Source organism: Gorilla gorilla, chromosome 1 (genome assembly GCF_029281585.2).
Source record: "Gorilla gorilla gorilla isolate KB3781 chromosome 1, NHGRI_mGorGor1-v2.1_pri, whole genome shotgun sequence".
Taxonomy (NCBI): Eukaryota; Metazoa; Chordata; class Mammalia; order Primates; family Hominidae; genus Gorilla; species Gorilla gorilla.
The window spans coordinates 16,463,402-16,476,635 of NC_073224.2; the positions used below are offsets into that span (position 1 = coordinate 16,463,402).

The 13,234-nt window shown below is 52.8% G+C and overlaps 1 protein-coding gene across 1 annotated transcript; it reads left to right on the forward strand.

The window, feature by feature from the left end:
• Window positions 1–2,472: 2,472 nt before the first annotated feature.
• RNF187 (ring finger protein 187) lies at window positions 2,473–10,203 on the forward strand (the record flags this gene model as incomplete). The annotated part of the gene is made up of 3 exons (XM_063707579.1): window positions 2,473–3,129; window positions 4,193–4,285; window positions 8,282–10,203. Coding segments are annotated over 3 exons (1,068 nt in total), but the record flags the coding sequence as incomplete, so codon positions are not given.
• Window positions 10,204–13,234: the final 3,031 nt, after the last annotated feature.

The following is a 13,234-nucleotide window of genomic DNA, read 5'->3' on the forward strand; positions in this document are numbered from 1 at the left end:
CAAATAGCTGGGATTACAGGCACGTGCCACCATACCTGGCTAATTTTTGTATTTCTTTTTTTTTTTTTTTTGAGACAGAGGGAGTCTTGCTCTGTCGCCAGGTTGGAGTGTAGTAGCATGATCTCGGCTCACTGCAACCTTCGTCTCCCGGTTCCAGCTATTTTCCTGCCTCAGCCTCTCAAGTAGCTGGGACCACAGGCGTGCACCACCATGCCCAACTAATTTTTGTATTTTTAGTAGAGATGGGGTTTCACCATGTTGGCCAGGATGGTCTCGATCTCTTGACCTTGTGATCCACCTGCCTCAGCCTCCCAAAGTGCTGGGATTACAGGCGTGTGCCACCACATCCAGCCTAATTTTTGTATTTTTAGTAGAGATAGGGTTTCACTATGTTGGCCAGGCTGGTCTTGAACTCCTGACCTCAGATGATTCACCCGCCTCGGCCTCCCAAAGTGCTGCGTTTACAGGCCTGAGCCACGGCTCCCGGCCAAGTTTCCTTTTTTTTTTTTTTTTGTCTGCTTACTTAATAGTAGAAAGAAAGAGTCTCGTTTTATTTTCCTCTTTCTTAACTGGGCAGAGTGTACATTTTTTTCTCATGTGTGTTCAATCATTTGTGTGGGTTTTTTTTGTGATTTGAAAAATCCCATGACAAGGTGTATTTTCCATCATGCTTTTCCTTACCTAATTTTATAAACTCTTTGTATATTTGTGGCTACAATGTTCCTAATTTGGCTATTTGCCTTTAATTATCATTTTTGATATTTTCTCATTCACAAGATTAGTTCATTATGAAGTTTGCTAATTTTTTATATTTTTTACTTTTCTCTCCAGCAAGTTCCTAGTTGACTCAACAATATCAGCAAGGATCGGCTGGAAGCCTCTAATCTTTACTACACAGAAATAACCTCGGTTTACTATTCATGTTTCCCACGGGCATCTAGTGCATGTCCAAGTCGATTTAAAAAATCTTCACAAAGACAAAAATACCTCATTAGATCCTGCGCTTGCTTGGAATACAGATTTATAAAATTTTGTTTTTGTTTTTGTTTTTTAAGACAGAGTCTCGCTCTGTCGCCAGGCTAGAGTGCAGTGGCACGGTCTTGGCTCACCACAACCTCCGACTCCCTGGTTCAAATGATTCTCCTGCCTCAGCCTCCTGAGTAGCTGGGATTACAGGCATGCGCCACTACGCCCGGCTAATTTGTGTATTTTTAGTAGAGACGGGGTTTCACCATGAGCCAGGATGGTCTCATATCTTGACCTTGTGATCCGCTCGCCTCGGCCTCGCAAAGTGCTGGGATTAGAGGCATGAGCCACGGCGCCCGGCCCAGATTAATTTTTAAAATGCAAAACTTGCACAATCTTATTTTAACCATGCTTGCTTGTTTTCAAAATAATTAAAAAACAAAAACACAAGATTGCTCTTCCCAAAGGCTTATTTCTTTCCTTTAAATTTATTTTTTAAAGAAAAGCTAACGGCCGGGTGTAGTGGCTCACGCCTGTAATCCCAGCACTTTGGGAGGCAGAGGCGGGTGGATTACGAGGTCAGGAGTTCGAGGCCAGCCTGGCCAACATGGTGAAACCCCGTCTGTACTAAAAATACAAAAATTAGCCGGGCGTCTTGGCAGGCGCCTGCAATACCGGCTACTCGGGAGGCTGAGGCAGGAGAATCGCTTGAACCCGGGACGCGGAGGTTGCAGTGAGCCGAGATCGCGCCACTGCACTCAAGCCTGGCAACAGAGCGAGGCTGTCTCAAAAAAGAAAGAAAAGAAAAGCAAAGCTAACAAATGCTCTTCTGTCATGCATCATCACAGAATCAGTGAGAGCTCCCACCAGCCAGGAGACAGCGGACAACCAGGGTAGCTTCCCAGGGGGCCAGAGGGAGGCTGCGCGAGAAGAGGCTCAGCGGGATGGGTCCACGCAGGGAGATCCCACGCAGGGTGGGCGTATACGAGTGTCCACGTCCGGAGGGCGGTTCAAGGGCGGGTCCCTGAAGGAAGGGTGAACGCAGGGCACGTCCACGCGGGCAGGCCCGTGCACGCAGGGCGTGCCCATGCAGGGCGGGTCCGTGCAGGATGAGAGCAGCGGAGGAGGCCCACGCAGGCCATTTCCCGCCCCGTCCCCAGCCCACGCAGGCGAGCTACCGCGGGGGTACGCGCAGCTCAGATCCTAGCAGCTTACAAAAACAACCTTTTAAAAATGGAACCTTCAAGTAAAAATAAAACTTTGTTTCCCTCTTTCGCAGGAGTTACTGATGTAGGAAGGGACAGTCCCAGTAAGATTTCAGGATACGACTTGGGCCGGTCCGCAGGCAGGAGAGTGAAGCGCGCAGCTGCCAGGACTTGCGGGGTGACGTGCGCCGCTGCCAGGACCTTGCAGGTGGAGAGCATAGTTGCCAAAATCAAGGCGGACGAGCGCACCGCCGCTAGGATCCAGGCGGAGAAGCCCACCGCGGCCAGGACCTAAGGATGCAGTACACTGCTGCCAGGATCTTGTCTGTGGAGCGCAGCGCGGCCAGGACCTCCGGCTGCAGCACACCGCTGCCAGGATCTCGTCGGCAGAGCGCTCCGCGGTCCGGACCCCGCCCCGTGCGCGTCCCCGACCCCGCCCCGTGCGCGTCCCCGGCGTTGGCGTTGGCGTCGTCGTCCTGTTGCTGGTCTCCGTCCGGTCGTCGGCCGTCTAGGTCTCCGGCCCTCCCCAGCCGCTCCTGCGCCCTTGCCGGCCCCGCCGCCCGCAGCCCTGGCGCTCCCTGCGGGCCCCGCCGAGGCCGCCTGCGCCCTGTGCCAGCGCGCGCCCCGGGAACCGGTGCGCGCCGACTGCGGCCACCGCTTCTGTCGGGCGTGCGTGGTGCGCTTCTGGGCCGAGGAGGACGGGCCCTTCCCGTGCCCCGAGTGCGCCGACGACTGCTGGCAGCGCGCCGTGGAGCCCGGCAGGCCCCCGCTCAGCCGCCGCCTTCTGGCGCTCGAGGAGGCGGCCGCGGCGCCCGCGCGCGACGGCCCGGCCAGCGAGGCCGCGCTGCAGCTGCTGTGCCGCGCCGACGCCGGCCCGCTCTGCTCCGCCTGCCGTATGGCTGCGGGCCCCGAGCCGCCCGAGTGGGAACCGCGCTGGAGGAAGGCGCTGCGCGGCAAGGTGCGCGCCGCGGGGTCCCGTGCCCCACCCCGGACGGTGCCCGGCGCCTCTCCGCCCCCTCCCCGGTCCCCCTGAGCCCTGGGCCCTTCCCGTCTCCACTGTCCCTGTCCCCCGATTGTCCCCCTCCCCTCACCGCCACGGGTCCCCGCTCCAGCGTGTGCTGGGCCCCTCCCTCCTGCGGCTTGCCTCCCCATATTTCCTGCGTCTTTTCGGAGTCTGGTCCCCGTCTCCGTCTTGGTGTCCCCTGCTGGGCGGTGCCTTATCTCCCCACCCCCTACCTTCTACGAAGTCCTTCCCCCACCAGCGGCCATCTTTGTGGTCCCATCACTAGCTCTGCCCTGTCTCGCCCTCGTAGACCCCCTCTAGTTCCTACAGATTGATTCCTCCACTCACTCTTCCCTTGGGGGAGACATCACGCCTCTTGCTCCTCTGTATTCCACTGTGTCCACAGGCCTGGCCCACCTTCTCGTCTGCTCCCCGGGCCACCCAGCCCTCTCCTGCACCCCCTGTCCCCTCTCCCATCTTTCAGAAACCCGCTCTGAGAGTCTGGCAGCAGCGGGTCCGGGAGTCTGGAGCCTTGCCCATGGCGGGTTGGTTGTGGGACACAGAATAGGAGACAACAGCCAGCCTGGGGTCCTGCTCTTGAATACAGGGGAGGGGAAGCCAGCCAGACTGTGTCCCTGGGTGCTCCTCCTGCATTGGGGGTCCTGCCACCGGCAGAGCGACCCCCATCCGGCTCAGGCAGGACAGGGTGTAGGGCAGGCTGTGCAGACCTTTGGTACAGGCCGAACTCACACTGAACAGGGCCACTTACAGACACAGAACTCGTAAACCCACCTAGACAGTCCCCTTAGCCCCAGCACCCAGATCCTTCTGAATAGGTGTGAAGCCCAAGAAACCTTTTGACTGCCTGTGCGTTCCTGCCCTAGACAACAGGGCTTCGAGGTTATCTCTGGGATGGTCAGACTGTGTGCAGTCAGCTGGGGTGATGTCCCTCAGTACTGGGCTGGGTTGGGGGACCCAGAGCTTCTACCCACCCCTGGTGACCTTCTTTTCTTTCCAGGAGAACAAGGGGTCTGTGGAAATCATGAGAAAGGACTTGAATGACGCCCGGGACCTGCATGGCCAGGCAGAGTCAGCAGCTGCAGTGTGGAAGGCAAGTGGGGGGGACCTGGGGCAGCCTAGAATGAGGGGACTGTGGGCTCAGGGCTCTAGACAAAGGGACCACCAGGCCAAGTGGGCCAGGCCTCTGAACTGCTCAGCTGGTTGGTTGGAGGAGGGGCCTCTGGACTTTAGTGAGCTTCAGGGTATTTTTTTAGGATGTGTTTGTATTTCTCATATAGAATCTAGCCAAAGCCAGTGGAAGCCTTTTTCTCCTCACATTTTACCTGTAGGCGATGGCAGCATCAGACTTACTTTTTTTTTTTTTTTTTCCCCAAGAGACAGAGCCTCACTTCATTACCCAGGCTGAAGTGCAATGGCATGATTGTAGCTCACTGCAGCTCGAACTGGCCTCAGGCGATCCTCCCACCTCAGCCTCTGGGACTATAGGCATGTGCTACCACACCTGGTTAATTTTAAAATGCTTTTCTAGAGGTGGGGGTCTTGCTGTGTTGCCCAGGCTGGTCTCAAACTCCTGACCTTAAGCGGTTCTCCCGCCTTGGCCTCGCAAAGTGCTAATTTTTTTTTCTTTTTTAGAACACATCTGTAATTTTCTGTGGTCCTCTTGTTCTGATCTGAGAGTTGCTCATTATTTTTTAGAGGCTAGAAGTCCAAGATCAAGGAACTGGCAGATTTCCTGTCTGGTGAGGGCGCTTCCTGGTTCATAGATGGTGCCTTCTCACTGTGTCCTCACATGGTGGAAGAAGTGAGGGTGTCTCTGGGGTCCTTTGTGTAAGGACACTGATTCCGTTCTTGAGAGTTCCACCCTCACAACCTCATCACCTCCCAAGGGTCCTGCCTCCTAACGCCATCACCTGAGGGATGAGGATTTCAGCATGGGGATTTGGGGAGGACACAGACATTCAGACCACAGCAGCGTTACTTTCCTTGGGTGCCTTCCACAGTATTATATCCCAAGGGGATATTCCACTAGATTCTTTTAGGTTACTCACCAGTAAAGCTCTTTAGTCGTTTAAACTCTATTTGGTGACTTTTTCCTCGTGTGGTAAAAACCTGTGTGCCATTTTCTCTGCGTTTCATAAATTCCTGCCTCCTTCTTTTAACCTGAAAGACAGAGTGCTTTTCACAGGTGCAGCAGCTCTTGGGTAACTGGCTGCACCTCGAGGCTGAGGCCCATGTTTTTACCCCAGCTTGAGGCTGAGGTGGGCTCTGTGCTCCTGGTGCTGCCAAGCCCTTGCCTGCTATCCACAGGCCTGAGGTGCAGGCCTCCCTCAGACAGTGACGGGTTACACATGGGGTCCCTGATGCCAGTCAGACCGCTGGCACTCCACACTGCCCTTGGGGCTGCTCTGAACTTCTCCTTGCCTTGTGAGCGGTCAACACTGCCCAGTGCAAGTGAGGCTGGAAGGCTTTGGGGACCTCCAAGTTTTCAGTAACCCTGTGTTACCCCAAGGGAATTGTTTTGCCCACAGATTTTAGCAGGTTGGAGCTTTCAATCTGTCCTGTTTTGGGGGTTGGTGGCTTAGATGCTGGGATGAGAGAAGCCACCTAAATCCAAAGGAAGGAGTTTGCAGCGTGTCGCATCAGCCAACCAGCAGACACCCAGCTGTCATTTGCATTCTCAGCAACAAAAGCCTGGGCCTCTCATGACTATGGCTGTCACCTGCCCTGTGTGGCCCAGGGCCAGGTGGAAGCCATCCATGACTGAGTAAAATCAGAGTAGCATCCTGCTCTGCTCTCCTGTTTGCAAGGTTAGGAGTTGGCTGAAAACCAGCTGAAGAGTGGCAAGTGTGAATGCTATTTGTTGAAGGCTGATGGGATGGTTTTCAGCCATTGGAGTTCTGGTGTGGGCACAGCAGGGACAGTTGCTGGCAAGATGGGTGTGTGTCCTGCCCTGACAGTCACGTGCCTGACAGGCTCTAGACCTAGCAGGGCCACTCAAGGATTTACTGTCCCCTTGGCCATGGGAGATGGGAGAGGGACAGTCTTCATGTGCAGCTGAGCACTGCAGTGTAGGGGAGAAAGAACTCTATTTCTCCCCTTTTAGGGCCCCAGGCTGGGCGGGAGAATTAAACTGACATAAGCTAAACTAACAGGGTCAGGTGCAGTGGGCATGCCTGTAATCCCAGCAACTTGGGAGGCTGAGGTGTAGGAGGATTGCTTGAGGCTAGGAGTTCAAGACCAGCCTGGGTAACATAGTGAGACCACCATCTATACAAAAATTAAGAAATTAGCCAGGTGTGGTGTTGCATCTGTGGTCCCAGCTACTTGGGAGGCTGAGGTGGGAGGATCACTTAAGCCCAAGAGGTTGAGGCTGCAGTGAACTGTGATGGCACCACTGCACTCCAACCTGGGTGACAGAGTGAGGCCCTATCTCAAAAAAAAAAAATAATAAAGGGAGATGGGTTAATGGGAGAAAAAACATAGGATTTTTTTTTTTTTTTTGAGATGGAGTCTTGCTCTGTTGCCCAGGTTGGAGTGCAGTGGCGTGATCTTGCCTCACTGCATCCTCCACCTCCTTGGTTCAAGTGGTTCTCTTGCCTCAGCCTCCCGAGTAACTGCGACTACAGGTGTGCACCACCACGCCTGGCTAATCTTGTATTTTTAGTGAAGATGGGGTTTCACCATGTTGGCCAGGCTGGTCTTGAACTCCTGACCTCAAGTGATCCAACCACCTCAGCCTCCCAAGGTGCTGGGATTACAGGTGTGAGCCACCGTGTCCAGCCAGGCATATTAATTTAACACAAGTTTTATACAGCACAGGCTCCCTTATAATGAAATGAAGACTCAAAGTGGCAAAATTAAATCACTTATATACTGACTTGGACAAAGACTAGCCACTTGTAAAAAAGCAACTACATGATGTGGGGACGCTTGAAAGAGTTGTTTTCACAAGGTCTGTACCAAATTCTGTCGGCCTTGACTTCCTGTTGTCCTTGATGATAAAATCATTTTATTTGATATGGGGAGGGCGTCTTTCACTTGGGAATTTCATTTGCTTTTAAGAAGCAGAATGGAGGTCAGGGTGATCTTGCACTGTTTTTTGATTTTTTTTAAAAAAAGGCCTTGCTCTGTTGGCCCAGGCTGGAGTGCAGTGGTATGATCATAGCTCACTGCAGCCTCAAACTCCTGGGCTCAAGTGATCGTCTTACCTCAGCCTCCGGAGTTGCTGGGACCATAGGTGTGCACCACTATGCCTGGCTAATGTTTTTGATTTTTAGTAGAGATAGGTTTTCACTGTTGCCCAGGCTAGTCTCGAACTCCTGGGCTCAAGCAATCCTCCCACCTCAGCCTCCCAAAGTACTGTGATTACAGGCATGAGGCACCGTGCTTGGCCTCTTCTGTTATTGTTTTTTTTTGTTTTTTGTTTTTTTTTGGCTCACTGCAACCTCTGCCTCCCAGGTTCAAGCGATTCTCCTGCCTCAGCCTCCCAAGTAGCTGGGACTACAGGCGTGTGCCACCACACCCAGCTAATTTTTGTATTTGTAGTAGAGACGGGGTTTCAGCAGGTTGGCCAGGATGGTCTTAATCTCCGGACCTCATGTTCTGCCTGCCTCAGCCTCCCAAAGTGCTGGGGTTATAGGCGTGAGCCCCTGTGCCTGGCTTTTTTTTTTTTTTTTTGAGATGGAGTCTCGCTCTGTCGCCCAGGCTGGAGTGCAGTAGCATGAACTCGGGCTCACTGCAACCTCCGCCTCCCAGATTCAAGTGATTCACCTGCCTCAGCCTCCCGATTAGCTGGGATTACAGGTGTGCCACCACGCCTGGCTCATTTTTGTATTTTTAGTAGAGACGGGGTTTCACCATGTTGGTCAGGCTGGTCTTGAACTCCTTACCTCATGATCCGCCTGCCTTGGCCTCCTGGAGTGCTGGGATTACAAGCGTGAGCCACTGTGCCTGGCCTAATAGTCGATGTGCCTGAGCAGCATGTTTTGGAGTGGCATGTTCTTAACTCCTTCAAGAGCAAACAGGTTCCCCTTCCCCTGGGGAGGGTGGGTGAGGACACAGGTCTTTTCCTGCCACCCGTTTGCAGGGACACGTGATGGACCGTAGGAAGAAGGCACTGACCGACTACAAGAAGCTGCGGGCCTTCTTTGTGGAGGAGGAGGAGCATTTCCTGCAGGAGGCTGAGAAGGAGGAGGGGCTCCCTGAGGACGAGCTGGCTGACCCCACTGAGCGGTTCAGGTCACTGCTGCAGGCGGTCTCAGAGCTGGAGAAGAAGCATCGCAACCTGGGCCTCAGCATGCTGCTGCAGGTGCGGGAGCCCCGCTGGGTGTGCCCACCATCGGGCCAGGGTGGACGCAGGCAGCAGCGAGCCATTGGGGGACCATTGCCCGAAGTCAAGGCTTAAAAGCCCAGCCTGACTCCCACTGCCGTGGCCTTGCAGGGCTGAATTTCGGGAATGGGTGGGTGGTCAGGGAAGGTGATGGGAAGGGGTTTTAAGTTGAGGAGGGTCTGAGGTGTCCCTGACCTTCACAAAGGAGGGCACTTGGCATCCCAAGTGCCCGAGCATGGAAGGCTCCTGCCTCGCCCTGGGGTCCTGAAGGCAGAAGCAGCCAAGAAACCCAACCTCAGGGCTTTTCTTCTGCCTCTGCCCAGGGCCTGGCCTGAACCCCAGACCCTGCAGCAACCCAGATGGCCCTGAACGGTTCAGTTGCCCGTGCCAGCCATAGGTGACAAGGCTTTGGCCCTGGGGAGACGGAAGTCTGGGCCAGGCCCTGGGTTTGTTGTGCTCAGGACAGTACCTCATGCGCTGTCTCATGTGCTCTCTCTCTCTTTTTCGCTCTCTCCTTTTGCCTCTGTCTCTGCCTCTGTGTGTCTCTTTCTCTTTTTGTCTCTCTGTCTTTCCCTCTCCCCTCCCATGCAGTGATGGCGCCAACCCGCAGCAGTCCCAGAGCTGGAGGCAGGAGGATGGATCCTCATCTCCATGGGAAGTGTCAGCGTATGGCTGCCAGGGAAGCGTGGCAGGTGCCTGGCCTTGGGTCCATCTACATAGTTGCGTGTTTCAACAATGTCCATTTATCCTTCACCCCGAGGCGTGTTTTGGGGGCTGCAAACACCTCCCGGTAGAGGCTGGACCTGAGGACCCTTCCCACCTGTGCCCGTCCCTTCCTGAAGTCCTAGCCACAGCCCATCCTCCATGAGTCCCGGCAGCTCTGGGTCATGCCCTTCCCTGGTCACCCATCTGCCCCTCACCTCGTCATCCAGGGACCCAGACCCTGCACCTTCCATGTGGGCCCACAGATCCTTGGCAGGTACCTGAGGTGCACCATTGAGTGTCGGATTTGGGGTTAGCATCCAGAAAGAAGAATGCGCCTGAGGCTCTGTGAAGGCTGGAACTCAGGTTTTCAGGGAGAGAAAGGAAGACTGGATTGCACCTTGATGCCTCCTGAGGAGGCGGCCCCCTTCTTGAGGTGGGCGTGGGCCCCGCCCAGCCTTATCCAAGTCGCTCTGTCCACCTCCCCCTTCCTGGCCCCAACCCCACTCCTGTGCCTCCCAGGAGCCCTCCCTGTGCTCCACCTGCCTCTGCAGAAGGAAGCCTCCTCCTCTGTTTCCCTGGGTGAGGGGGCTGGCAGGTGGCTAACCCCATTTAGCATCTCCAGGCCCTGCCATGGTGTCTCATCTTGCTGTTCTCTCTAGCTCTTTCCCTCCTCCCATTTCCTTTAATAGTTGAATTTTGCAAAGCTTGTAGCAGTTAGCTCAGTTGCCTGCAGCATCCTTGTGTGTAGATAAATTAGTCGACAGAAACTCAGCACTGGGGACAGGATTGCAAAGTCGGGGACATAGATGCAGACAGATGTTGAGATTCGGGGATAGCTGGGCTTGTGAGCGGTGCCCATTTCCAGATGGAGCCTTTCAGCCCTTCCGAGTCCCTGGCCCTTGGTGCGATGTCTGTGAGTTTGACCTGCCCAGCGACTGGGCTGGCTCAATGCTGAATAAAGTGGGTTTGTGTCAGCTCGTTTGCTTCGTCTCCGTGTGTCCACCTGGCCTCTTCCCCCTGCCCTGGCCACCCTCCAGTGTCAAAGGAAAATTCCTCGTGACACTCGCTAAAGCACGGTGAGGAGGACTTTGTTTGGGACCATTGAGATGGGTGTGGAACCCTTTCCTTGGGGCCTGGGGTGAGATGGGGCTCCACCCCGACATAGCAGGGCAGGGGTTGGAGAAGCGAGGAGCAGTATAGGGTCCATGGGTGGGAATGACTATGAGGAGACATCAGGGCTGAGGGGGCTCTAGCTAAACCCACCTCACAGAGTCCTTGCTGCAGGCAGGCAGGGCGATCAGACATTGGCTGCAAACGGTCAGAGAGGAACCCAGTCAGGTACCATTGAGGGTGGTCAGATACTATGGTTAAACCAAATTAGGGTTCTTGCTAAAACTGGATCTCTTAAGAAAGGGCAAAGAGGGCCCTAGGAGAAGATTCCAGAGCCTGGCCAGAGTTTGGCCAAGTAGAGAATCTTTGTCAGCACGCCAACAACATCCCGACCCTGAGACCTCCAGTTTGTCTTTCTCACTGTCTCCGCCTGCTGCAGTCCGCTGTCATCCCTGAGCATCCCTGCCCCTGCCCTGCACACCTGTGATGCTTGCCCGGACAGGTCCTGATGGCACAGAGTCTCCCACAACATCAAAGTGTCTCCACATCACCAGGTCTGACAGTGGCTTCACCATCCTCACCTAACCTAGCTGACCAGCAACATCCCACCCTGTCAATCACAACCTCTTTCTATTTAAGAAAATTATATATTTATGGGGCACAGTGTGATGTTTTGATATCTATGTACATTGTGGAGTGACAAGCAGATTAATGTATCCATCTCATGTTTTTTTTTGTGGTGAGAACATTTGAAATCTACACTCAGCAATTTCAAATACAGTCATCCCTCTGTGCCTAAGGGGGATTGGTTCCAGGACCCCCTCATGGATACCAAAATCCGCAGATGCTCAAGTCCCCTGCAGTCAGCCCTCCCTCTGCACATATGTGGGACAGTCAGATACTGAGGGCCAACTGCGTACAGTACACGGTTATCAGCTGAAGTCACCATGCTGTGCAATAGACCCTGAGTTTATTCTTGTATAGTAGGAGCTCTGTACCCTCTGACTAGAATTTCCCCAAATCCTCTTGTCTCAGCCCCTGCTAACCACCGTTCTACTTTCTAATTCTATAAATCAACATTTTGATTCCACATATAAGTGAGATCATGCAATATTTGTCCTGTTTCTGGCTTATTTCACTTAATATAAATGTCCTGTAGATTCACCCATGTTGCAAATGGCAGGGTTTCTTTTTTTTATGGCCAAATAGTATTCCATGATGTGTATACACCACATTTTCTTAAGCCATTTATCCACTTTATCCCTTTATCACTTTGCTTCTAGACCATGTAGGTTGATTCCATATCTTGGCTGTTGTAAAAGTGCTCTAAGAAACACAGGAGTGTGGGTATCTCTTCCATATATTCATGTCGTTTCCTTTGGGAAAATACTTAGCAGTAGGATTGCTGGGTCACGGTACTCTTTTTAAGTTTTTGAATAACCTCCATATGCTTCTCCATAATGGCTATAATAATTTACATACTCGCCAACATTTATTTTCTTTGAAATTAGTCATTCTAAGAAGTGTGAGATAATCTCATTGTGATTTGGTTTACGTTTCCCTGATGATTAACGATGTTGAGCATTTTTTTATATACCTGTTGGCCATTGGTGTGTCTTCCTTTGAGAAGTGTCTCTTCAGGTTCTTTGCTCATTTTTTAGTCGTTTATTTGCTTTCCTGCTATTGAGTTTGAGTTCCATGTATATTTTGGATATTAACCCCCTACCTAATGTATGGTTTGCAAATACTCTATCCCGATTTGTGAGTTGTCTTCACTCTGTTAATGATTTCCTTTGCTGTGCAGAAGCTTTTTAGCTCTATGCAATCATGTATGTTTATTTTTCTTTTGTTGCATGTGCTTTTAGGGTCATATGCAAGAAGTGATACAACCCTAAAACCTAGGCCAGTGTCATGGAGTTTTTCACCTGTGTTTTCTTCTACTGGCTTTACAGTTTCAGACCTTACAATTAAGCCCTTGTCTGTTTTGAATGGATTTTTGTGTAGGGACATTCCCTCCACAAGGGCTTCCTCTGGCCTTGCTGATGCTCCTCCGTCTCCCTTGTGTCCTCTCCACTCCACCCTCTTCATGTGGAAGGACCCTTGGCATCCTCGTGTGGCCTCTCTGTCCTATCCAGCCCCCCATGGTGACCTCACACTTGCCTCTCCGACGTGGGTCTCTCTTCCAAACCCTCTTCCAGGTCCAACCACTTCCTCCATCCCAGACTCGCCCAGGGGCCCAATCCCTGCAGTCCTCAGACATCTCAGAGCTGTCTCTGAGTTGTTTTCTCTAACAGTCCACAGTAGGTCTGCAAAGGAATCCTGCAGGCTTTTCCTGTAGCCAAAGACCTTGACCTCATCTTACCTGCTCCCCGCCAGTCCCCCACCGTGGCCCACTGGCACTGTCCTCTCCTGCCCAGGAGACCTGGGGACCTCATTTCCTCCCACTGCTCCAACAATGCATTCTCAACCCAGCAGGTAGATGGGTTTCTACTTTAAAATATGTAGGATGAACCAGTCTGGTGATCCGATGTACAACAGGAGGAATGTAGGTAATAAAATTGCACTGTTTTGGGAGTTCCTGCTAAATGACTAGACTGGCTGCTCTTGCCACAAAATCCTAAAAGTGGTTGACTCTGGGAGGTGATGGGAATGTTAATTGCTCCCTTGTAGTGACCATTTTGCTATCTGTTTGTACTTTGTAACATCACGTTGCATACCTTAAATATACACAATGAAATTTATTAAAACAATGAAAATAAAAACTAAGCAAGAGCCTGCCCCCGCTGCACTCAAGGCCCTGCAGCAACTCAGATTAATTCCGGGAAAGCTTCGCAGTGGCCTGGGAAGTGCTACATAATCCACCCCGAGCTGTTCCTCTCTCGTCACCACTGTGCC